This window comes from Cydia strobilella, chromosome 4, assembly GCF_947568885.1.
Source record: "Cydia strobilella chromosome 4, ilCydStro3.1, whole genome shotgun sequence".
NCBI classification, from domain to species: Eukaryota; Metazoa; Arthropoda; class Insecta; order Lepidoptera; family Tortricidae; genus Cydia; species Cydia strobilella.
Window position 1 is genome coordinate 16266276 of NC_086044.1, and position 27223 is coordinate 16293498.

Genomic DNA, 27223 nt, shown 5'->3' on the forward strand with positions numbered 1-27223 from the left:
TAATAATAATAACATAGTAGACATGTCAAGTTTGTTTAAGATGTAATTAAAAATGTTGTCAACGCGCGCAAATATTGATGCCACCGATTTAGTTTAGGTACCTAACTACCTATGCACAATAGCACAGACCTAGAAGAGTTTGAATTCCAGAACTCATACCCTAGCATTCTAACACTACTGCGATTAACGAGTCCTACCTGGACAAATTGACGAGCAGAAACAAGTACCAAATAAAACAATTAAAATTGCTCGGTAATTTACCCCAAACGTAGAGTGTAGTTCTGTGGAGTGGAGTACGACAACGGTGACCCTATCAATTACGGAAGTAGACTGCCTTGAGTGCATGTTGCAAAAGAGAAGCATTCGTTGATAGCTTCAGGGAAAAATATCTTTAATAAATTAATGAAGATTTTGCTTTATTGAAAAATAATTGAATAAGAAGAAATTCATGTCAGTAACAACCACCGATTCATGCAGGAAAACTTCGCCGAGATGAGACCGACACGGCGTAAGAAATTTCTGTTTATTTTCTTACTTTTCCAGTCTGGTAATGTGGGATACTTATTTATGAAGTTATAATCCGCATTCAATAGAGTGCACAGGCAATAAACTATCCCAAGAAGGTGCGTGACAGAGGCCGCTCGTGTTGAAAATGTTGAAATCCATACGAAACGGTACAACTCCTGATTCTGCGACAACTGTAAAGTCCTGTAAATGACCCACTGATACGACCAGAGACATCAAATAGTAAGGACTGATATGAACTATAAACTGAAATAGATAACATACACTAAAGAAAAAGTGACCAAGTCCACCGGTGGCCGAAGCGGTAACACAAATCAAAAAATATTTCATAAAATAATTAGAATAATCAGTTGGATGGACTGATATTCTTTGAAAAAAATTTTTTTTGCATTGTAGGAGTAGGACCAAGATTTCTTTAACTAATAAAGAATGCAAATTTTGTACAGCGACTACCAGTCTTTATTATTAATTTTCCCCTCACTAGCTCGGAAAGCCGTCTTTTATCCTTTAAAACAAGCGGGGAAAAACGCATTTTATCCACTAGTGGGGAAAGTAATTTGACCTTGGATGGAGCGTGTTTAAGTAGCTTGACAGATAACAAAACGTAAAACGCTCATAATAATGGTTCGTTCGATATTAATTATCATTAAATAAATGGTTTGAGAATCTAATAAAAAATACCAGATTTAGCTTTATTTCATGATTTTAAGTCATAAACCTTAAAATTCCATAATAAACGTTTGTTTTTTAATAATTATGTTAAATATAATTCTGAACGCACAAGTTAAGTCGATGCAATTTAAAAATGCATAATTGACATTTCATACGTCAGAAATGTCAACATTGACAACAAAATTTTTACTTTAAAACTTCTGACGTAAAAGTATGTACAGAATTTCGAGTGTTTTGTTATAATATCGTAAAAAAAATGAGTGATTCCAGTTGATGAAGATGATCTAACGCCTGTGGATGTTGCACTTTCCTCGCTATAGTGAGGGGAAAAGTTTTGTGTTACACACGGGTGCAAATGTATTTTACTTCTCGTGTGTTAAAATACAACTTTGCACCCTTGTATAACAAATAACTATTGTTTGTGTGTGTTGTACCTACAGCTGCATGCATGTATAAATAATGAGGGTTATGTAAAAGTACATTATGTCTGCGCAAAACACGACTCGGGCACAGCCTTATCGCCGGGCGAAACTGGACCGACGACGACCAATTAAAACGAATGACACAATATACGGAAACTGGGCAGTCATTACAATCGCTCGCCGAGCATGGGCGAGATGAAAACCGGCGAACCAGTACAAGAAGCATCCTAGACATCTGATAATGACAAAGACATATGATCTGAACTTATAAGAGCCAGTAGGTCGGCAATCAATCTGAATTTAGAAGTGCCTTTATGTGTTTGCGTAATTAGCTCTAAATGAAAGTGGCGATTACACATCAGTAATAACCATAGTTCGGACTTTCGGACAGGTCATCGCAAAACCATCGCAAACAGTTGTAACTCGTAAATAAGAACAAGATGTTTTAAAGTCGTGTTATTTACAGTATTTTTTAATCAGTTTTCTAAATGATATTCATTGTCGTAACCTATGATCATAACCCACAAATGTTCGAAAGTTTGCGCCTTTTTCTATTACTGTATTTGTTTTTGCAATAACATGTCCGAGCTATGGTAATAACTAGGTATTCGGTACCTACCTAAGTACAGATCTGTTTGACGGATATATCTGGGAGACAAATCTATCAATGTATGGTGGGAACAGGGACCGGACAACCCTTTCCGCGATAAAACCCTTTCAATGGACACTTAAACACGGCTAACACATTGAAAGACTTTCCCTTTTGAACTGCAAGCCCATTCATTGACTAACCCTTACCGAAAAGCTAACCAAAAATAAGGCTAGCCCTTAATAAGGGTTACCCTTATCTTTAAGCGCTTTTTATAAAGGTTTCCCTTTGCGTGAAAGAGACAGGATTAGTATATATCTACGGTAGTGTATGAAAAGGAAAGAAAATACGTGCCTAGTCAAAGAACGCCGCCGTCGCCGCCGACGATCGCTCGGATTCGAAGTAATGTGTGCTTTATGAACAAGGTAGACGACTTAAATTAGCACGCTTATATGCTAAAAGTGAAGCCCTTTATAAGGCTAACCCTTATAAGCAATATGCAAGGTGTTGGTGAGCGGATGATAAGGGTTTTGTAAGGGTATTTGGGCTACCGATTACTCAAATGTGGTAGCTTTATATAAGGGTTTTTAAAAGCAAAACAAAGGGTTTCGTCTGGCAAAGGGTATGGTGAGTTAAGCCTTATGCAATACCCTTATAAAACCCCGATAAGGGATAGCGGGCCGGTCCCTGGGTGGGAATTAGCAGATCATAGCAGATGTCTCCGTCGGAGATCTGTGCGGATCACAAGATCTCGCTACACCGGTCCCGTCAAGAATTGATCTCGCCTGCGCACAATTATTGGTAACTAATACACTAAAGAGCTGCTCTTTGCTCCAAGCAACAAGTTAGTAGTAGCAGATATAGTAGCCATTTCCGTATGCATTCACTTAAAGTAATCGCTACTAATTGCAGATTCACGAGGATGAAACATTAATAACCACTATTAATGAATTGTTATATTAAACGACAGTGACATTATAATTAGTAGTAGTACCTATAGTAAACACTTTATTGCACAAAACAAATACATAACTGTTTAAAATGTGTTAATTTTTTTTTTTTTTTTTTTATTGTAATTTGTGATTATTTGTATATTTTTTCTTTTTCTTTTTGTATTTTCTGTGTAAGTTAGCAGTGGTTTGGTATTTTACTGTCATACTGTTTAACTTGTTTGATAAAAAATAAATAAATAAATAACACAGAGAGAATACAGTAAATATGTACAAAGGCGAACTTAAGTAACTGAGAGAGATACATACGAAATTGTAGTCAAACTAAGATAATATGAAGGCAAGATTCGACTTTAAAGAAATAGCTAACCCTAAAAACATAACTAAATACAATACGATGCATTAGGTGCAAAGGCTACATACCTAGATAAACAAAATAACTACATATCATAAAAACAAAAAATATTAATACATATATATACCTAAAAATAAATACAATATATAAATAAATATATACAAATATATATAACCGCAAAATCCTACCTACGTTTCTTCCAATTGGCATTAATTTGATAGCCATAACCTCTTTAATTTTGCCTTCAGCGTCGCCACAGGCTGACACTGCCTCAGCGGAGGTGGCAACGCGTTCCATAGCTTCACGGAGTGTACCGTGAATGATTTAGAATTAGGAAGAATAGGAAGCTACTACACGCTAGTTATTTTCGTTCCGACCGCCTAGTTAAGGATATAGTAACACATTAGATAATACTAATTACAGCTACCTGCTCTTGATTAGGGACTTAAGTAGGCCGTAAGTATTTAGTACCTTTTACACATTAATTATTTGAAAGTTAACATTGGACAGACGACAAGTCAGGAAAAAAAATTATCCAGACGTTAACGATCGGTTAACGCTCACACGTGACGCTGGCACGTGGCACATAGCCAATAGCCCAATACTAACTTAACCCAAAATCAAGCATGATTCGATTAAAAAAAGATAACCTACAAAAACACAACCCAATTTCCCAAACCTTCTATTAGGTATTAAAATCTTGAGAAATGTTAGGGGCCACGAGGCCACGAGTCGGTTGATTAATAGGTTGATAATAATGTGCAACAGGTACATAATAAGGTTCTTAAAAATTGAAGGGCCGAAGTTACAATAGAAACGAAGTTGAGTTTTGTAAAGACGTCCCGAGAATTTTAAGACCTAATTATGTACCGTTGCACACAAAAAAAATCTAAGATCCAAAATTATAAATAAAATCAAAATAAATATTGGTTTTGTAGAGCTTTGCCTAGAATTCAGAATATATTAAAACAGCAATATATTCCAAGAACACTGCTATTAGGATCCTACAGACAGGAGCGCTGGGGCCCGCCAGAACCCGCGCGCCGCGCTTCTTATGAAGTTGTTTTCGATCTCACTAGCAGTCATTTAATCTACAAATAAGAGTGCTGGAGTAGAAAAAAAACATGCTTTTCAACATTTGCAGAGACGGTGTGAGTCCAGCAGAAGTGGCCAGCCACCCCGGCAGCCCGTCGCCCGCCGCCCTCAGCAAGAAGGGCGCCGGCGCGAGCGACGTGCGCGAGCGCGCCGCCGCCGCCGCCGCGGTGCGCACGCGACGGCTCATGAAGGAACTCAAAGAAATACAGCGGTCACAGGAAAGCCGCTCTGATCCTTTGTTTACGGTAAGAGAACATCAATGACTGACAGTGGCGTAGCTATTAGGCGTGGGCGAATGGAATTGAAAAGGGCCTCGCAGATGTGGTTTTCGCCCACGGCTAGATTGGTTCACACGACGCCACTGATGACTGAGTTTGCCGGGCGCTTTTGACACGTAAATTTAAATCTTACGTACACGAACCTTTAAAGATGTGTTATTTTAATATTTTTCCAAGGCAACCCAGAGGACCCCTATACCAATCTGACACCTGATGACGCGATCAGTTGGCTGCGTGGCCTGGATGTCGACTTATAATAAGTTCTTTTAGTTATAATATTGCCTACAATGGCTACAATGTTACGCCATACTCTTAAATTTTTTTTTTATAATTATTGTAAACAATGCTAGTTTAAATGCCGCACTATTACAACCGCAAAGAGCGCCAGCGCGTTTAACGGCCTGACGATGTTTATGAAGTAGTTTGATTTCCTTGATCTCCTTTAAGAAAGTGGAGTTGCAGGAATCCCTGATTCTTTGTTTACGACGTTGGCAGAAAATTACGACCACGCCTTCGTGTTTACAGATAGCATGACCGGAACTGCAAATAATGTAAAGAAACAAAAGGCGTTATCTAATTATCTATGTATTTATTCTTCTTACCTACTAGTTTAATCGTAACCTCCTCGGTATATTACACAGCATTAGGGTTAGGTACTCGGACACTCATTAATCATCAACTATTCAAGCTTGGATTACGTATTCTTGTTTGGGTATAAATTAATATACATATAAGAGGTACAAAAGAAATTATCGTTAGAAATCTACTTTATCTTGTAATAATGTTTGTTATTGATTTTATCGCTCGCATTGATTTTATACACGATCATCCAACACGTAACATTGACTATGTGAGGGTAAAGATAAAGATAATACAATATAAATTAATAACGCCGACTAGAACCTTAAAAAACAAAAATAGCTATTCTAAAATGTACCTTTTCATAAGACATACAAAAGAGAATAGAGTGTATAGAGGGTTATTATCATAGTGAATTTTGTAGTCACATTAAATTTACTGCCATCTATCGACACAGGATTAAAACTAAGAATTAAAATGTATAAAAATAAAAATTATATATATGGATAAATGAATATTTTTTAATTAATAATTTTAAGAACGCCATATGACTTTAATCCATGTTCTTTTACTGATATGTGTTAAAATCGTTAAATATAGGCCAAAGGTATGGCGCCATCTATTCGAGCATAATTTTTTCTTGATTTTCGGAGGCACGTTTTTTCCTTAGACTTTACTTATCTTATACATACATATATCTTTGGAAATACCAACATGCCCAATACATACCTCGATAAACCATAAATAATCGACCTTTATCAGATTGGTAAAAAAGAATAAAGTTGGATCAAATAAAATAAAGCTGATGTCACTCCCACGACGAGCACAAATCTAATCACATAAATTGTAATCCATCAAACGGTGTATGCTAATAGCAACTCTTGCCAAAGAAGTAGGCATACACATAAGGTGCATATGCAGGAAAAACATAACACTCCTCAGTCGGGTAAAAATATAAATCCTAAACCCTCTTGTTACAGGTGGAGCTGGTAAACGACAACCTGTTCGAGTGGCACGTGCGGCTGCATCAGATCGACCCCGAGAGCGAGCTGGCGGCCGACCTGCGCGAGCTGCACATCCCCAATATCCTGCTGCACCTGGTCTTCCCCGAGAACTTCCCCTTCGCGCCGCCCTTCATGCGGGTCATCGAGCCCAGGATAGAAAAGGGATTTGTAATGGAAGGTAAGACACGCATACCTAATTACATACCTATGTTTCGAAATTATTACCAGGGCCGTGTTGCATAATAAACTACAACTAATATTACAAGCGGAACTCCTTTTCTAATAAGTGGAATTAGAAAAGGAGTTCCGCTTGTAATATTAGTTGTTCTTTATTATGCAACACGGCCCTGAGAGTGGAATTTAGGCAAAGACCAAGTTTCAGGACTGTTAAGTTTGTTGTCCATCGACACAATTAGATATACATTTTAACTCGATGAAGCACTGATGAAGGCATTGTGACTTGTTTTTTTGCAAGACTCGATCGATAAGTTACTGCTCGTAGAATTGATAATTGACCGGGTCGAAATTCCGGAATAGCAATAATGCCGCTAAATGTTGTGAGAATAGATACGTTGGACGAAGGCGTCGAGGGTTCGAGGTGATCGTTGGGGGAGGCCTTTGCAGGAGTGGAAGTTTTGGCTCATATAATTATGAGGATGACGATATAGACCTATAACAATTTTATTACAGGCGGCGCGATCTGCATGGAACTCCTAACGCCGCGAGGCTGGGCGTCAGCCTACACAGTGGAAGCCGTGGTGATGCAGTTCGCAGCGTCGGTGGTGAAGGGGCAGGGGCGCGTGGCGCGCGCGCCGCCGCGGCCCTCGCGCGAGTTCTCGCGCCGCCGCGCCGAGGAGGCCTTCCGCTCGCTCGTCAAGACCCACGACAAATACGGATGGGTCACACCGGCTCTGTCCGACGGTTGAGCGCTATGTAAGTCAAGTATACTGCGTAGGTAGTATAAGAGTACGGGCTAGGCGTAGATACCGACCTAATGCATGCTGTGGAAGTTTCGGTGGTAGAACGAGGCACAAACGGTAGAGACACGCCATTTATAGGTAATTATGTAGAGTCATTAAGTCGGTCAAAAATCAACAACAAAGGCCGAATGATGACGACATTTGCCATTTGCGAACTAAATAGCGCCGTATTTTATTAGCACAATATTTACGCCCCACCCAGCGTGGCACAAAATGTGTGGGGTCATTTTGCAGAGCTAGTTCGTCATCTATGTTAATTCGCTGTTTTTCTCGATCTGTAAACGCTAATCTTCATTAATTTGAAATTGAGGGAAGGTCTTCTAAGACCATTTTCGCGTAGCAGCACGGGATCTGGTAGTTGCCCTCACTGACCCACTAAGAAAAACCATCCTGTATAGTAGTGTGACAACTTAAAAAAAACAAATCAAATATTTTATAAAGTAGTGATAACCCTGACGTACAACTGCCACAGATTTGCTAGCTCAGTTGCGGGGTATGCGCACAAACACTCTTATGAATAAATTATTGTTTTAATTCTCGGTCTTTACACATGCCAAAATTGAATCCTTTATAAAAGCCTCAGGGACTCAGGAGTACACCAATTCCATGCCGATGAGACTACAGAGTGGGTCGTAAAAGTATTACAAATATGTATGCAGTGCAGGGGCGTTAAGCTAATACTGATAAATGTTTTCAAAATTGAACCACAAAAGCACACTGGCCCAATGCAAGTCATTAATACCTAGACTCGATTTCATCTTAACCTAATCTTTGATATTGTGAAGTCAAGCGTAAAACGCTCATAACGAAACCACGGCCAAAACTCACGACAGTATTCATTCAATAACAGGCGTATTGCAACGGCTGCTAACATTGACCCAGATCAAATCAAAATAGCCGGGCACCCGCGAAACTAATAGCGTTCATTTATCAATTCAGACTATCAACACCAGTTGCAATTGGTACAAGTAGATATCGGTTACACCTGTAACTAAGAAACTATTTCGTAACCTTTCAGCAGTAAACTTTATGACGAAACTAGAGCGAAATTACTCGAGTCGCGAATAAGTTATGTTCGTCGATATGGCTCAGTTATCGGGGTTTTAATGGCACTGGGTGGGATACAATGCTCGTAAAACCGTCAGAAACTGGAGCAAAAAGAAGTGTTTGAATAGCACCTGGGGGTCGATTTTTGGATTTCGACCCCCAGAAGAAGAATTTTTGCAATTTACTGTTAAATTGTACCTACGATTTTTTGAGAGAGGCGCGCACGACTGGTCGTTGCGATGATCCATACTAAAATTATAAATGCGAAAGTCTGTCTGTCTGTCTGTGTGTTCCCTCTTCACGCTTAAACCGCTGAATCGATTTAGATGAAATTTGGCATAGAGATAGGTTGAGTCCCTGAGAAGGACATAGGATAGTTTTTATCCCGAAAATCATCCCTTAAGAAAGTAAAAAGCGGGGTGGAATTGAGATAATTAATGAAGTGTCTGCTAATTTGTGTGCATAATATGCTCAAATTGAATAATTGCTATAAGACTTTCTCCGGGCGCTATTCTTACTCTAGCTGGGGTTACTAAGTCCACGCAGACGAAGTCGCGGGCAAAAGCTGGTATGATGATATTTTGAGTGGTTGGTACCTAGAGGTATAAGGAGCAAGACTAATAATTTTACTTTTTTTGTTTCCAGGTCCAATTTCCAGCTGACTACAGACAGCCGAAATGCAGATTAGATCTCTATTAGTTAATTAATCGGATATAATTTTAAAAGTATTCTCATAACTTAGTGCAATTTTTAATAAATCTGTGTCGTTAGATGACTGTATATCCCCTTAGACAAGTTCCCGTGTCGAAGCGAATACAATGATTGATCAGTGTTTTCATGCTTCTATTAAAGTAATTAAGTATTATCCTTGTAGTTAGGTTACGATAAATATATTGTGAGCGGTGCAATGTCTTATTCAAAATTACTAAAAAAGCGGTCAATATTTTATTTAAGTATTATTAAGAGTATTAAGAAGACATAGAGTACTCACTCCATACATCGGTTTTGTTACCAAAAAGACTATTATTTTCGTAGTCTACATCTAGCGTCAAGTAGCGGAACGATCAGTACTGCTACTCGACAATCAATTTAGCGGCAAATGGAAAGTCTCATGCTCAACGATTTTCAGCTAATATTATAACCGGATTAACCGGAACTCAATTTTTACCTCCTTTCTGCTTATAATATTAGTTACAAATTCTTGAGCAATACACTTTTCGTCAGTCGCAACACATGGGACATCTAGTGTCGAGTAGCAGTACTGATAGTTCCGGTCTTTTTGGTAACAAACCGATGTATGGAGTGAGCAGTTGAGCAGTTGAGCACTCTATGTCTTCTTAATTCTCTTTGGTACCAAGCAATCGGGACATTGGTAACTTACTGGTCAATTTGAGTTTTAATTATTAGATCTGTTTCCAATATGATCCTGATCTGCCACTGCCAAAAGTGACGTTTTTGGTTGAAGAAATGTCAGTTTTGACACTGACAGATCAGCATCGTATAGGAAACAGATCTAATGACTAAAACTCGAATTGGCCTGTAGATCGATCATACAAATTAGCTAATTGACATTAGATTGGTGTGGTAACAATCTAACACTCTTAAAGCTTGAGCCTCGGTTCTCCAAACAAACGTAGTTACCGCTCTCATTTTGAAACGACTAGCTAGATTGCTCTGAAACTTTGTACTTACAATAAGATAAGGTATATTTTATTGTATTGTCTGTAGTTAGTTTATGTAGCTCCAGATACCACAGTAAAAAAAATACAGCGAATTTAAGTTTTTCATACAAAACTGGTTTTGCTCCATTTCGTTTGTTTTATAAACTGGAGCTATATAAACTAATTACAGACCTAGATATACCCTAATGTTATTGTATATGCAAAGTTTCGTTACAATCCAACACGTAGTTTTAAAATGAGAACGAAACTCCGTTTGTATGGGAAGGTGAAATTCGGCCGAGCTTGCCGGGGACTTTTAATTAAAAAATACCGATTTCATGTGATGTCTGGGATATAGTATTTATATTTCATTAACTTTTTGAAATCGCCGAGCCACTAACCTAATACCTAAAATTCGATTGAAAGATCACAAGGGCTCGGTGGGTACCTACCTACTACCTACACTGACTCTTGTCAAAAATATTCAGTCAAACAATTCGTATTTTACATAATCGTAACTAAACTTCTTCAGGTCAAAATTTCACCTCTGTCCATTAACTACGTCAAATCTTTTTAAATAAGTACCTACCTATTGTAAGAATTTTGCATGTGCCGATTACCTGTGTATCGCTCAAAAATACATATGTATATTAAGCTAGTGTCTAGCTGCTAGACCAACATACTTTTTACTGTTTTGTAAATTGTAAAGATGTGCCAAACTACGACTGTACATATAGATAATACTGGCGTCTGCATACATTTTAAATCCAGAGAACTCTTACAGCACGCTCAATACTTTCATACTAATGGTCATTCCTTATAATTGTAAATGGAAAATTTCACTTCTATTGTGTCTTAGAAAAACAATTCTAGTTCGATGTCTAGCTGCCTGTCCTAGATATAACATTTAAACTTAAAAACATCAAGAAACTCAAAATTATAATGTTGTATTATTTGATTGATCAATCAAGCAAAGCAGTATAACGTTTTAAAGGAAATGTTTCCGTCCCAACGTCATTTAAACACTTGATATTGTAGATAAATTAGTATTACTATATAAAATCCATTCCAGTAGAAAAAAGGAAGAACTTGTTGCGTGAATTATTTGTTATATTTATATCAAACAACATAATATATTGAAAAAAATTAAGACATTGAAAATACATATATTTTGATTGACGTGATTCAAACAAATATACGTCCAAATATAATTTTCACATGTTTTTGCCTAGTTTTAATTATAGCGATATTATAACCCATTATCCTACATATTAATTTCCAAAAATTGCATAACTCAAACTTAAGGCCGTTCCATCGGTTTGCCACTGTCTTTGTCACATTTCGCAAGAAAGAACGGGAAAGAACATACGCGCCAAGTGTCAATTTTGATCGAATTTTGTCGGTTTTTAGTTATTTTAAAAACGTTACCCTACAATATCGAAAATCTAAAGCTATGAAATTACTATTTATGTTAAGATTGTTTTTTCTTCTTTTTTTGTTTATAGTATCACATAATAAATAACCGAGTAAAGTAGGATTAAAAGTCCGAGTTAGAGGTTACTTTGGGAATTAATTGTATTGAGCGAAGTGTCATAATTCGTGTATCGGAAGCTATGTTGTTAAAGATAATATAGTCAAGAACTACATATATTTTTTCCACGTCTACGAATATCAACGCCTCTTAGAAAAACATGATCATATAAGGAGATTTTTCGCCTTCTGGCTCAGGGAACCGCCTTAACACCAAAAATAAAACAACATTTCTCTAAGCACAAAGAGAATATATACTCCATTAAATTTTTTATAAGGTAAAGCCGCGTATATATTTATACACCTACGCTTTGAATAGTATGAATTAATTTACGTGTGTATTGTAGTTATTATTTAATTATATGAGTGGTCAAGTGCTCAAATTAGTAGATATTTTGGAAAAAAAACTTGAAAAGAAAGGCTTGTGGTAACTTAAATTTTTATTATTAAATTAGATACAAATACGCGTAAATGTATGTAACTAGAAAATATTTCTTGATGTTGTTAATTTGTTCTGTAAACCAAAGATGTTTATTTTTATGTAATATTCCAATGCAGTGCAAAATGTGTATTTATACCTGGATTATATGTACAATGTTATATGGGTGTAATAAATTACATGCTCAAAATACGCCTAGCTTTCATTGCTCACTCCTCATCTATATTTCTTACTACCGTGTCATTTTTAGTTAAAATAAGACCAAAACAAGATAATTGGCCAAAATCAAGTCTATTAACTTGCATATAGGTAATATAATGACTTTTGACATGTCAAATCACAAGATTTACAAGGAATCACCTAGGCACCTTTGAATGTGTGTGCCAAGGAAATAAACATAGGGTAATTTAGCATTCAATCTGAGACAAATCAAAACTCACACAATGGTAATTAGCCGAGTACCATGATAGCTAAGGAGGACGTAGAATTTCAACAATTTGTTTATGATCGCACTTAAACTATCGTGAGACATATTTCAAAATATTAGTAAAATATTAGTTAAATAATAGTGAGTAAAAACCGTACTGATAAATATTTTGAAATTTGTTTATGAATTCATATTTACTTTATACAAGAAATGTAACATAAAATTAAGAGTTATAAATATGAGAAAAGTATCACAAGCCTTCACTCCCCTCCTCGCAGTGCCAACACCAAGTGGAGAACAGAGCCGCCTTGCACTTTGTAGTCCTGGGCCGTTTTTTCATCGTTCCTGAAATCACAAATACTTATTACATTGGAGAACAATATCATTAATGCCTACGAGTGGCGTAACAAGGAGAGGCCGGGGGGGGGCAAGTGCCTCGGGCGCCATTCAAGGGGGGGGCGCCAAAATGGGCAAAAGGCAGCAGCAGGGAAAATTTTGTCAGTTGTCAGGGGGCGCAAATTTGGTGTCTGCCCCGGACGCCATATCCTCTATCTACGCCCCTGATGCCTACAGTCAAATATTGGTAACACAATGTAATATGTTTCACAGTATTGACAAGATCTTTGCAAATTAAACTAATTTGTACAAATTATCATGCATATAACTTTACACTTTTAATAATAACATTTTAATTACTTCTGTACTCTTTTTGTTGGTTTAAGTATATTTTTAGAATTTTATTTATTGACATGTCCCGCTGTTATTTTATAATTTTAATTATGTGCATACTGTATTCGTTTGTAAGATTTTTCTAACATAATATCATATTGTTATAGAAATAAATAAATAAAATCAATAAATGAATAAATAAATAAATGAAATTTAAATTCTCTTCACTGCCTTTAGTAGCTAACCCTTTGAACTCTAAAGCCATGGTATCATGTTGACAAGTAGATCAACCTTTTCACTCATCTGATATAAATATCAAATTACTGATAAAGTTATAAGTAATAGAAATTAAAGGTCATGTTATTGTACTTTTAAATATTGTTCTTCTATTTCATACTTCTGTCTACAACTCCTACAGCATTATTTTAAATGGAACAATCCAATATAAAAGATTAAAACCAATCTTAGAATAAATGCCATATTGGAATGTGTAAGAGTTGCATGTACTGCACCTATATGCATATTCTAGATATGTGGGTGCTACACACAAAGCTAATAATAAAGAGCATTAAAGTACAAGGGTGGGTTCATTAAATCTCCTGAAAGCAAGTACAGTTACAGCCTAATTATGTACAGTTACATACACTGCTTTATCTACACACATATTATAAGCTCTCTACAATGTGCTCAGGAACCGCGTGCCATTGCGGAATTTGTACCCACACTTAATGAAACATCTTGACTGACACTAAAAGTGAAGTCAAATCAAATTCCTTTGTTTTACTGTGATCTTTGAAATTTGAATGTTATTAATAAATGGGTATTGATGTTATTATTACACAATAATAACAATTTTCACTGATAACACATTTGTTGTAATTAAACAGTATTATCTTTAAACTGGCCATGATTTGCGATTTTTGAATGCATCATAGAGGATTTATGATTTGTCAGATGTGTGTAGATAGACTACATACATTTTTCAATTAGCATCCAAAGGGTAAATGAAATTGAAAAGTAAGTATGAAACTTCCATAATTGTGGTCCATAGTCAGCAGCAGATGAAGCAAAGCATATGAGGACTTTACAATGATCTGCACACACTCTTGTTCATAAAACAATAATGATGCATTTAAATTATTTTAAAGACCTCAACCGCATTGCTACTTCTACTTTGAACTGTTCAGGACAGACTCAAACTGTAACACTCATACATATAAAGAATCAAAAATGGTAAACTGATGTTTGTGGGTTCTATAAAGATAAACACAATTATTGTTTTTAATTCAATTTACTTTCATAAACATAGCTCCATGCCACCTAATTCATATTTTTTCATAAATATTCAAGAAATAACTTGTTTGCGGGTGGTATCTGATTCTGTATATGGGTGTAAGGGTTGGCCTAAAGCAAAGGGGGTGCAAAAAAAGACTTAGTTTTTTTTTGTAGGTACAATAACATGTCTGTTCTGTCTGTAGGTACAATAACATGTTTGATAGCGATCATCGCGGTCAACCTAACACACTCCTCCTCGCTTCGCTCGTCGTCGCACCTATCTTGTCTCTGTTACTTAAATTTACTGTTCCAATTGATAGATTTTAATTTGTCAAGTGGTTTCAACTTGCGGGTCAAATATCTCGGCCATTTTTCATTTTAGAGAAAAGTTTTTCTACAAAACATACTTATTTTAGCGTATTCTCTACGATAACACAATAAAAAATAGGTGTCATAATAACATCACTCCCATGAAAACTTTTCAGTGTCGGCACCCCCTTTGCTTTAGTCCAACCGGTGTAAGAGAGACGGCATCAAATAGATAGTGTCAGCTAAACTGGCAAACTATATGTACTGCAACCATACTGCAACACACCATTGTTACAATAATATTGGGCAAATTGACTGTCACAATCTGTATCTGTAGTGTATGTAGTCTGAATATAGACAGCATCTTGGTGCATTCAAGGTAAAGAGAACAAATATATAGGCAATATAGAACTGCATTGTTTCAAACATTACTTACATTTGTTTGCCGGAAAATATAAGACGTTGTTGCTGCGGTGGTATGCCTTCTTTCTCTTCCACTCTTTCTTTAATCCTCTCCACCTTATCTGTCGGCTCAATATCAATCTCGATCTCCTTGCCTGTAAGCGTCTACAACACAAAATAAGGTTAGACGCTAAAAATGATTCGTAATTACGTGCAATGCGTGACTCAAGTATCTGGCCTTACCTTCACTTTGATCAACATATTTGAAGGATTAATTCAATCGAAAACTTATAAAATATGCAAAAATAAATGTTGATTTTAAAGCTTATGCGGTATAAGTGTTTGTTGCGGCTTCTCCTCCCGTTTCAATGCAGTTTTTAACTTTGACGAGTTTGACGGAAGTCGGAACCGAACAAGAAATTGACAGGAGCGGTTACGTTCGAAAATAAACAAATCTTGTAAGCTCTGACTTATAATTATTTTTACACTTTATGTCATACGGTTAACGAAGCAAGAAATAAAATAAAGCAGTTACAAAAATTGTTATTTTAAGCTCGCTCCAGACTACGCGGCGCGAAGCCGCGAACGCGAGTGTGGAGTCGATTTCGCTCATTAGCGAACTAGACTCCACACTCGCGTTCGCGGCTTCGCGCCGTGATTCGCGCATGAGTGTGGAGGGCCCTTTAATTAATTTTCTTGGTTGATCAAATCTGTCATTGTCATAATGTAAAAAAAAAAAACAAGACAGTGCGAAGTTTATATTTTACTATAAAACAGAACAGTCGTATTATACAATACTAATTTTAACTATTCATTTTCGGCTGTTGTGTTATGTGGCCCGGCGAAGGCTCGTTCACCGTTGTCGGTTGTACATAATACCTAACCCCTAGTTCCCTTATGAAGAATTCCAGTTTAACGTTCCAGCGACCAGCCACGTAAATACAAATACAACAAGATAATGGCAAACATACTTAAGTTTTTTGAAAATCTCGAGAAGATATTAAATCCAGGTAATATAACTTACTGTGAAAGAAATGTTGCAGACAAATGTACTAAATTATGTGGATGTCTAACCTAACTCAAAACTATGTTTCAGAGGGCCAGTGTCAATTTGTCTCCTCAAATTTGAAAATTGTAACGAAGGATACAAATACGAAGATTAATTTTATGGAACTCAGTCAGTTTTTACAAAACCTATTCAGAGAAATAGATGCTATTGCAACAGAATTAAAAAAAGATGAAACAATTTTAGTGAGTGTTAAAAACCAAAAAACTCTACGCACATGTTTTCAATTGATAACCTCATTGGGTGTGTCAAGATGCCTAATTCCAGGACTAGGAATAAATTTGTCCAAAAGATGTTCATCAGCAGCCATTCTCTACTCACTTACTCTAAGTGATGAAGACAAGTATGAAATGCTTATAAAATGTACTGATTTTTTCACCCGATGCTATGTTGTACCAGTTTTAAAGAATATAATAGTCACTTTGCATCTATCTGATTACTTAGCTGCTTCGATACAGTTATCATTTGCTCCTTTGAAGAAACCTGGCACATATGGTAATTTCACAATGACTCATGAGCTATATAATAGGTTAAATATAGATAGACAAAAATACCAGAAGGTCTATGAAAATTTGGTAGAAAATTGCTTTCAACCGATACTAATGAAAGAGCTATTGGTACTACAAGGTGTGACCGACCCGCAGCCTCCAGCTTTTGTCAAAAGGGTTATAGCTAAGGAAATGAGTTGTAGATTGTTGGCCCCTGGAGGTTTGCTCAGCCTCATAAGATGTTTCATTGAAAGTTATGGGATAGATTCTGAATTTGAGTGGAAAAAAATTGATTTGATATGTAAAATAGTTGCCGCTAAACATGGAAATGGCTCTGAAAATGATTACCTCAGTAATATATGTTCACAGTTGAAGAATATACTGGTGTCAAACAACACACATTACTTATCAACAGCAGTAGCCTGTGTCCTCATGTTAAATGAGAGATATCCTCAATCAGAAGGCGTGCAAGGTTTAGTCAAAAATATATTTCAAACATTGGTTTATGATGAGTTAACATCTAGGCCATACTTACCAGGCACTATAGCTTTGTCAGCGCAGGAGGTGGAACGGGCAGTCAACATGCTACATGCTTGTGTATACACCACAAAATTAGACTGGCCTGCAGCTCTACTGCATCCTAATTTGCATTTGCTTTTTATGATTGGGGTAAAATGTACCAAAAATGAAGAGATGAAAACAAAAATAAAGGAAATACTTATAAAATTATTAGAGTCACTATGCCAAAATGATGTCAGGTGTATAATGATCAAGTTGCTATTTGGGAAAGATGAAGAAAGAGTGACTAAAGTTTCTGTTGAAGAATATGAAGCAGGGATTGCTGTCAAATTTGTATCAGATGTGGTTGAATATCCTAGGAAGGATGCCCTGGAGTATTTTATTACTCTGTTCAAAGCATCATCAAACCTTAATTTTGTACGGGCGATTTTTGAAAGTTCATTACAAATTCTCATTGATTTGACTGAAAAGAGGAAAGTAAAAAGAAATAAAAATATTTTGCTCACTCCTGAAGATGACCCAATTATTTTTGACAATATAGATGAAAAATATGTAGACATTCTGCAGCTTCTCTCTGAAATATGCACATATCCTAAAGTTATCTCTACTTTAAAAGAGTCTCCTGCAGGGGTGCTTAATTTCATAGAATACTTTCTTATGAGAAACTTTGGGAACTCTGATGATGAATGCGTTACTATAGCTTTGGTTGTATTGAACACAATATTGGAGAACTCTGGTGACAATAAAAAAATAGAGAAAATGTTCAGCAATATTACTCCTATGCTGAAGAGAATGGCAGAAGATGAGTTGGGATTAAACAATATCTTGTGTAAAGAGGCTTTATCTTTAATAAAGTGTAATAAGCCCCAGCAGCCAGAAACAGCATGTGCTAAGGCAATTGCCGATGTTTTTGATCCATTGTTGCCTGTCAGGGCTCATGGGATTATGGAGCTTACTAAATTAATTGATGCCAAGAATCCAGAAGCCGTCTCTAAGAAACATTTTATATTCTGCCTTTTCCAGGTAAGTGTTAACAACATATTGCCATTATCTGTGCTAAATAATTGTTCTAAAGGCTTATTAAGACGAAAGTGGAGGACCCGCACAAAATAACCTTTTCAGACAAACATAGTTCCCACTTTCCTCTCTGGATATTAACATTATTGAAAATATTTTGACACAATTTATTGTATATCAACCTCAGCAGCTGAGGTTACATGACGTTCAGCTGAGGCTCAGCTATGCCCTTACGTATGATTTTTTTCGAAAGGAGCATTTAAAAATTTATACAAAATCTGTTTTTCGCTCCAAATTTTTATAATCATTAAAAAATCGATAAAAGTCAAACTTAGGGGCATAGCTATGGTTAATATACATCAAATTATGTAAAAATATTATCCATAATGTTAATATCCAGAGAGGAAAATGAGGACTATGTTTGTATGGAGAAACGGCCGTCCTCTTTCCTCTTAACTCTCTGTGTATGATGATCCTGACCAATTTCTGCTCTATATACAGCACAACCATGATTTGAACCCATGATCTTTGATCACCACACACATATGAAACGTAAAGTATTTTTTTAACTTAAGAGTCCCCGGCAAGCTCGGCCGAATTTCACCTTCCCATACAAACAGTTTCGTTGTTATTTTAAAACTACGTGTTGGATTGTAATGAAACTTTGCACATACAATGACATGAGTTATATCTAGATCTGTAATTAGTTTATATAGCTCTAGTACATAAAACAAACGAAATAGAGCAAAAACAAGTTTTGTATGAAAAATTTAAATTTGCTGTATTTTTTTAACTATGGTATCTGAAGCACATATTTAGGAAGTTGGACTGGGATGCTTATGGTTTAAACATAAATGGTGAAAAACTAAACCACTTGAGATTTGCAGATGACTTGATCCTATTGAGTGAAACACCAGAAATCCTACAAGTTATGGTTCAGCAGTTAGCAGAGGCAAGTGAACAAGTGGGCCTCACAATGAACTCTGGAAAGACCAAATTAATGACTAATGGATTACAAAAACCTATACAACTTAACAACAACACAATAGAATATGTAGATCAATACACATACTTAGGACAAATAATTTCACCAGAAGATCAAATCTAAAAGGAAATAGATACCAGAATAAGTAACTCGTGGAAAAGGTACTGGTCGCTTAAAGAAGTAATGAAGAACCCAAAATTCACTATGGAAGATAAAAAAAAGGTTTTTAATACGTGTATATTGCCATGCCTTACGTACGGGTGCCAAACGTGGGCCCTAACGGAAAAACAAAGGAAAGCTCTGAAAGTGTGCCAAAATAGAATGGAGAGAAGTATGCTGAACATCAAACTGAAAGACAAAGTTAAACTAACACATATCAGAAAATTAACAGGAGTAGTTGATGTCACATATACAGTAAAGAAATTAAAATGGAAATGGATTGGGCACACGATTCGTAGCCGGAAAGACAAATGGTCCAAAGATATCACTGTCTGGTACCCCCGTGATGGGAAAAGGAGAAAAGGAAGACAAAAGAAAAGATGGGAGGACGAAATTAGAGGAATAGCTGGACCATTATGGAGAAGGAAAGCCATGAACAGGAAGTTATGGCAAATTCTAGGGGAGGCCTTTGCCAAAGGGCAGACTGACAATGAAAACGTCCCGGATGTCAGAAACACAAATTAGAATAAGTGAAATATATATATAAAGATGTTTTTTTATTGTTAAAAATAAGTCAGTAATAAAGGCTTTATTTATTTATTATTTATTATCTGAAGCTACTTAAACTAATTACAGACCTAGATATACCTTATCCTATTATAAGTACAAAGTTTCAGAGCAATCTAGCTAGTTGTTTTTAAATGAGAGCGTAACTACGTTTGTATGGAGAACCGAGCTTGCCGGGACTCTTATGATGTATAGGGCATTTGACTGTATTTAAAATAAATTATTTTACACCATGCATGAAATAGAGCACCAAAAAATTAATAGAGAAACGTAGACACCAGTAATTTTTAGACACAATTTCTATTTTAAAACCACTCATCTTCCTCGCGTTGTCCCGGCATTTTGCCACGGCTCATGGGAGCCTGGGGTCCGCTTGGCAACTAATCCCAAGAATTGGCGTAGGCACTAGTTTTTACGAAAGCGACTGCCATCTGACCTTCCAACCCAGAGGGGAAATTAGGCCTTGCTGTGATTAGTCAGGTTTCCTCACGATGTTTTCCTTCACCGAAAAGCGACTGGTAAATATCAAATGATATTTCGTACATAAGTTCCGAAAAACTCATTGGTATGAGCCAGGGCGGGGTTTGAACCCGCGACCTCCGGATTGCGAGTCGCACGCTCTTACCGCTAGGCCTCCAGCGCTTGTTGTTTAGAAACTAAACTTACTAAAGAGTAGGTAATTTGATTGTGACGTCCACGTGACGTCACATGCTAGTTTCATAGTAGGAAAATCGTTTTGACAGTTCGAAAAAAGAAACGGATTTGAGTAAAAGTCAAATACCCTATTATTTTCTTGCAGGACCAATTAAAAGACTCAGATTCGTACATCTACTTAGCAGCAATAAATGGCATAGCATCTCTAGGAGTCCTGTGTACTGAAGATGTCCTGCATGTCCTGTGCCGGGAGTTTATCCACATTTCAGACCAGCCTGCACACATTCAGACCTCAAGAGACCAAAACAGTTTGGCAGAACTGAAAATGAAAATTGCTGACATTATTGTGAAAGTCACCAGGAAACTTGGTAGGCAAAATTAGACTACATTTTAAATTAAGGGTTCACTAAAGTCATATTATGTGGCTTTCCATCAGAAAAGGACCGTTTTTTTCATGGAAAGGTCCTTCTGCACATGGAGCATAACATGTGTTTTTACATTTAAGTATATTTGTGCTCATCTGGTGGTGTCTGTGTTTGTGGCTTCTGTATTACATATTGACAATAATCCCCCCATAAGTAGACGCACTGACATTTCTTTTCAGTAGAGTGTGAATGTTTTTTTTATCGACTATCTCAATATCGATGTTTAGGTATATAATGCAATAAGTATATGCATATACTCAATCTCACACATTCAGGTTTTTCAAGACGTTTCACTCACTTTTCACGTACAATAAAAACATTGGTAAAAATTTTGGAATGTACCTACGGAACCCTTGAAACGCGAGTCCGATTCACACTTGACCAGTTTTTTTATCATATATATTTTTATCCAAAGTAATAGTACTTACCTAGTGACACTCAATTTTTTATATTTTTCCAGGTGAAATGGCTGTCATACACAAAACAATTCTACTAAACACAATGCTCAGTGCGTGTCGACACGAAGACCCTTTCATCCGGGCGTCTGCTCTCTCCAACTTGGCTGAAATTGCTCTGGTTCTTCACTACAGAATAGGATCTATTATTTATGAGGTAATTAATTAATGATTACACCTAATAATCAAAATCATTAGTTTTGTATGCATTGTGATATGTCCGACCATAGAGTAACTTATACTAGAGCGGTACTGTCATAATAAATTTTGTAACCCCAGTAAATTCACTGCCATCTGTCGACACACTTTAAAACTAAAAATGAAGATTTATAAAAATACGATAAAATGTATTTAAATATGGATAAATGTTTTTTTTTTATTTGCATTAATTATTTTTACGATTTTGACCCATGTTCTTTTACTGATATGCGTTAAAATTGTTAAATAACAAACGAAACCGTCAACGCCATCTATACGACAGTAAGCCAAAGCTAGTAGCGCCCTCTGAACGAGAATCAAATTTTCTTGATTTTCGAGGCACGTTTTTTCCTTAGACTGTATCCATCTATTACGGAGTTATATCTATCTTTGGTCCGACTAAGACAATTGGATTGAAGAAAAGGTGTATTTATATTTTTAACTTTATTGCACATCAATAAAAAAGTACAAAAGGCGGACCTAATGCCTCATGGCATTCTCTACCAGTCAACCATATTTAGAGTTCCGAAAAACTCCGGTGGTTGCTATAGCTGAGTATTGAATCACTAGTTCAATTCATGTTTTTTTAGGAAGGAATGCAGCGATATATACCGAAATGTCGGCACGGTTATTTCAAAACTCATAGTTATTTCACCACTGAACGTCTCATGCATTATTATTAAACATTTGCGTAACTTGAATTTATTTTGTTTATGGTATGTTTATTACAGTTACTGTTGTGCATCTGGAGTATAATAGAAACGGATCCAGCCGTGGAGTGTCGCCGAGCAGCCGTCATGGTCATATCAAGCTTACTCAAGGGCCTGGGCAAGGAAACTCTCATAGAGCTAAAGGACAACCTTCTACCCATATACCGGACCCTAAAGGAACTCTACAGAGACCCCGACGAAGACCCCACGGTAAGACTACATGCTCAAATAGCTCTCGAAGAGCTTAATGATATCGTCAAGCAATTTTTAGTTCCGACAGTATCGATGGAAAATCGTTCATTCGCATTAAGTGAACCTAAAGATATTGTTTTTAAATAAAATGCGACGGTATTTTGATTGTTTTATTCATCACACTGATTTCTCTTAAGTATAATTAAGTTATATATAGCCTAAATCAAATTAAAGTCTAAAAATAAGAAGCCAAAGAAGACGTTACATTCTTGGTCTATGTCTCAGTCCATCAAAATAAACACATTAAATATAATTTTAATTACATTTTTTAAACCCCTGTAGGCCGAGCACATGATTGGCGCGACAGTATCTCGCCTACCACGGGTAATCTATGTCGCGGCGAGATACTGTCGCGTCAATCATGTGCTAGCCCGGCTGGAACGGCATACATAAAATGTCACTCACACGCCAAGGTCGTAGACGAAAGCGAGCTAATTTAGCCAATATCAACCATACAATATTAGCTCTGTGAACATGACTTCTCACTACGACTTTAGGCGTTTAAAGGGTTAAAAAGGTAGGTGTAAAAGGTAAGCGTTATTTTAAAAGTAACAACAGATCACGCACTTATTATAATAATTATTTTTATTTGGTTAAGCACATTTGTAAACTTAGTAAAAAGTAGCAGTTGCTGAGTGAGGAGTGAGCTCTTAAAGTGATTTAAATATCTAGGTACTGGCCTAGTTTTTTTACTAGTTAGACCAAGAAAAGCATGCAGAGATTTTGACAGCACACGCAGTGCCAGTGTTATTTATACGTCGTAATTTCATAGAAGTTTGACGTTTAAAATAACACCTGCTGCGTGTGCTGTCTAAATTTCTGCAGACTTTTCTTGGGTTGACTCTAACTATATCTTCTATTATATTAGCAATGAGAGAAAAATACTAGAGTAAAATCTAGTTCTATACTACTTTTCACATAGCTTGGGTATGGTGACAGCTGTCATCTCAATACAATTTATGCTTTTATGGCTCCTCTACACGATAACCCAGCGCTGGACCAGCGAGATAGCCATGATGGTTGGGAGCACGCACTATGGAATGGGCCACGTGTGGATGCGTATACGCACCATCGCTGGCCCACTACCTTTGATATGCGGACGAAAAACCGACACCGTGGCCATCCAACCACCATCGCCACCCCGCCGCGCCATAAGCCATGATAGATAGATAGATAAGCGTTTATTTGGGGCGTGTTAAGGATATAGGTAAATTGTATTTAGATGACAGCTATTACCGTACCAAAGCTGTGTGCAAAATACTAGTCATCCTAAAACAGGTACTTTTAGACAAACCATTAATTATTTGTTTTAACTATTCGTGATTCTATCCAGATTTCATATTAACAAGATCCTTATGGACAAGCAACATCATCAGCCCATTTTCTGGCCGCACCAATCTTATTAACTTATAGGTACCTAAGTCGTGCAGCATCACATTTGGGCATAAGTACTTATCGTTAACAATACCGTAAGCGCCTACGGCAATCACGTGCCTTTTTATATATAACACCACATTTTATTATCTAGGTATGTTTTTTTATTGCGAGTAGGTACCTAAATTGTATATTACTCTGCTATTAGGTTACTGCGGTTGAGCACCAACTGTCCCGACAAGGATTAACCTAACGGCACCGTTTGTCCCATCCCTTGTATTCCCACAAGGTCCGTTAGACAATAAAAACTAAGTATGATTACCTAGCTACAATCTAGATCAAAACACACTGTAAAACGAACACAAGATTAAGCTTCAGATGTGTTATCGCCCTCGCATGGTTTCTTGACATAATCGTCGTCTTTTTCTGATAATGTGATAGAGTAAATAGATGTGCCGTCAGAGAATCTGTCTCTGTTCCTCCTGCCAAAGATGCTGCTGCGAGACAAGGTAGACACGGTCGAAATGGACACGTCGTCACCGTCTGACCGCGGAACCATTTTCCAAATCAGGAGTCCGATGCCGCCGAATGAGGCTACCACCAAGAACATAACCAGAGACACTTCGCCGAACATACCTGGAAGGTAGGTGAGTCATGTTAATGTTACACCAAATTATCATAATAATTTTTATATTAAGTAAGTACCAAATACAGTTGTAATACTTGTAATTACATATTACAAATATCATTGTATATACATACTTGTAATTTTGGAACACGGGTACGAACCATCCTTAAAAAAAGTATAATTGCCACTCTTATTGATGCAAGGTGGATGCAAGCCCTGGTTTCTGTCAGTAAGTATGCACATGTACTCGTAAATTACCCATAGTAAAGGGAGAGGATTACGTTATCACACTTCCTTGTTTTTTGTGTAAGTATCATGACAACCAAAACTGACTAATTACTATCACAATTTATGAGTAATAGTGAACCGTGCTGGTATCGCAAATCGCGATATTTTTTTATTAATTAGTAAGTTTTCATTGTCACCTGACGAAATATTAAATGTACTCACTAGACTCGCTGTCCTGCTTCCTCGCTTCTAGCCTAAGTGGCTGCAGCTCATTGTAATCATCGTCGTCGTAGGGCTCCACGGAGCCCGGGTGGGGCTTCGTATGCAGCAGCACGTCGCCGGGGTTGGCCTTGGGCAGGTTGATGCCGGCGCGGACGGTCAGGGTCTCTGGCTTGTATGTGCAGAGTACCAGGAAACTGGAAAATAAGATAAAATTGTTCAAACTAGTTACTATGATTAAGGCAAGTATGGCATTTCCTAAATAATAAGTAAGTAGGTAGTAAGACTCTTTCTTTCCTTTTGTGTTAGTGTCCAAGCTTCGCATCCGTACAAAAAATCTGGCCTTATGGTCATAAGTTGTATATTCGAAGCTTCGTGTAATGTTCCAGGTCATTAGCTTGGATTCTAATACTCTAATGTGTGCAGGGCAGCCGCACAACATAGAGCATTCTGGAGTGCCAGATGGGCGAAGACCGTCTGAATGCCCTGGGTACAACTACAATCGGGGACATTCCCGATGAACCACTTCAGAAAAATTTGACCTCGATCATTACGAGCGAGCTTAACTCCGCCTCCGACAGAGATAACCAATTACGATGCATTTAGGACTCTTTATGTTAAAATTGTAAAGAGTAGAAACAGGTAATGAGACAAACAATAGGTAGTAAGGACAGTTTAATTATTAGTTGTTGTTGTTTAGGCTAAGCTTCGCCTCCCTATACAGATAACCAATTAGGATGCATTTCCTTATCTTAGTTTGCAAATGCCGGCCGTCACAAAGACAATAGACGGCAATAAACTTTACCTGAGCTAACCTTTTTTTTTCAACAGCCACATTTTTAAGTGCCATGCTATTGGTCATCAATCAAGCATGCATTTATCGCCTGATCGTCTGCAAGACGGTTAAACGACTTTTGCCCTAAGGTGCTTCACCGGGAATGTCCCCAATTGTACACCTGGAGAGACGAAGTGCACAATAAAGACCTTAGCGAACTCGGCGCCGTCGACTGGACAGAAATGGCTTTGGACAGAGAAGCATAGCGGTCTTTGGTGTCGATGGCCAAGATCCACTTCGGGTCGCTGCGCCACAGCAGTAAATAAGTAAGTTACACTGCCTGAAGCTTTTGGACACATTCATTAATATAATAGATAAAAGCGCAGGATATAACATCTTGAGCAAAGTTCTTGCCCTTTTACTTAATTTGTGCTTACCGTCTTGTGCTATGCGTAAGTATCGGGAGATTCTCTTGCACGATGACATAAGTAGCGACCGTAGTGTCATTGACCTCAGAGCCGCACTCGTCATGATGGAATCGCAGGATGTAAGCGTCCTGGGCACTGTTGGGATTGCCCTGCAGCGAGCAGCGCTCGGCGGCTCCGCTGCCGCCGTCCGCGGCTTCCACGGCGATGCGCCCGCCGAAGTACGGTCCGGTTGACACCTCCACCTCGCTGGCGTGAGGTAAGCATTGAGTCGCTCGAGCTGAAACTGCAACACTCCACAAGTAAGTATCTTGGCATTAATTCCACTGCTGTAGAAGGAGTGGTAGTGTTATTCATAATATTATAAATTAATAATAACGTAGACGATATTTTTCCTAAGCACAGAAATCTGCTTTTTCGTTTTATTTACGCGTATATTTCGACACACATCGAACAAAATAATGGTCCTTCGAGACGGATATGACAAACATTGGGCCATAATTACAAGTAGGTACGTTGTATTACGCGGTTTATTATACACAACAACACAATGCTCATGGGCATAACTCACATCCTTTTGTCGGCACGATGATGATTTTGGATCCGATGGAGTGCGGGTCGGCGAGGTCGCGCGCGTCGCGCCTGACCGGGCGCACCTCGAACGAGTAGGTGGTCGCCATGCGCAGGCCCGTGACGCGCGTGCTATACGCGCGCCCGCGCCGCGGCGCAGGCGTCGTCGATGATTCGATGGTGCGTGCTTTATCGTCTTCTATGTTCTCGACGACCTGTAGCAAGAATGATGAGGGCTTAGCTTAGTTTCTCGGGAGTTCAAACTTCACTAGAAGCAAGTGTGTGTGTTATTACATACACA

General features: G+C 37.5%; 4 protein-coding genes across 6 annotated transcripts in view; 2 read left to right on the forward strand and 2 right to left on the reverse strand.

The window, feature by feature from the left end:
• LOC134741085 (ubiquitin-conjugating enzyme E2Q-like protein 1) overlaps nt 1–12318 on the forward strand; it is a 33340-nt gene extending 21022 nt beyond the window's left edge. The window contains exons 2-5 of one of the 2 annotated variants that reach the window (XM_063673851.1): nt 4658–4853; nt 6446–6647; nt 7160–7424; nt 9142–12318. In XM_063673851.1, the coding sequence (XP_063529921.1) occupies nt 4658–4853; nt 6446–6647; nt 7160–7395 (634 nt within the window). In that variant the 3' untranslated portion in view covers nt 7396–7424; nt 9142–12318. The remainder of the gene's footprint in view (nt 1–4657; nt 4854–6445; nt 6648–7159; nt 7425–9141) is intronic. The other variant, XM_063673850.1, reaches the window with a different exon arrangement.
• Nucleotides 12319–12728: 410 nt separating this feature from the next.
• On the reverse strand, nt 12729–15613 carry LOC134741101 (NEDD8). The gene is made up of 3 exons (XM_063673872.1): nt 15452–15613; nt 15243–15373; nt 12729–12898 (listed from the first exon to the last, which is right to left on the reverse strand). The coding sequence occupies exons 1-3, from the start codon at nt 15467–15469 to the stop codon at nt 12814–12816; spliced, it is 234 nt and encodes a 77-aa protein (XP_063529942.1). The 5' UTR covers nt 15470–15613; the 3' UTR covers nt 12729–12813.
• Nucleotides 15614–15958: 345 nt separating this feature from the next.
• LOC134740684 (transport and Golgi organization protein 6) lies at nt 15959–22802 on the forward strand. Its single transcript, XM_063673243.1, has 5 exons — nt 15959–16218; nt 16305–18304; nt 20809–21031; nt 21549–21700; nt 22473–22802. Exons 1-5 carry the CDS (start codon nt 16167–16169, stop codon nt 22788–22790), a joined length of 2745 nt encoding a protein of 914 aa, XP_063529313.1. The 5' UTR covers nt 15959–16166; the 3' UTR covers nt 22791–22802.
• A 278-nt stretch (nt 22803–23080) lies between these two features.
• Nucleotides 23081–27223, reverse strand: part of LOC134741071 (uncharacterized) — a 38043-nt gene continuing 33900 nt past the window's right edge. For both annotated transcript variants that reach the window (XM_063673834.1, XM_063673833.1), the window contains exons 3-6: nt 26924–27137; nt 26365–26638; nt 25156–25349; nt 23081–24713 (exon numbers count right to left, since the gene is read on the reverse strand). In XM_063673834.1, the coding sequence (XP_063529904.1) occupies nt 24445–24713; nt 25156–25349; nt 26365–26638; nt 26924–27137 (951 nt within the window). In that variant the 3' untranslated portion in view covers nt 23081–24444. The remainder of the gene's footprint in view (nt 24714–25155; nt 25350–26364; nt 26639–26923; nt 27138–27223) is intronic.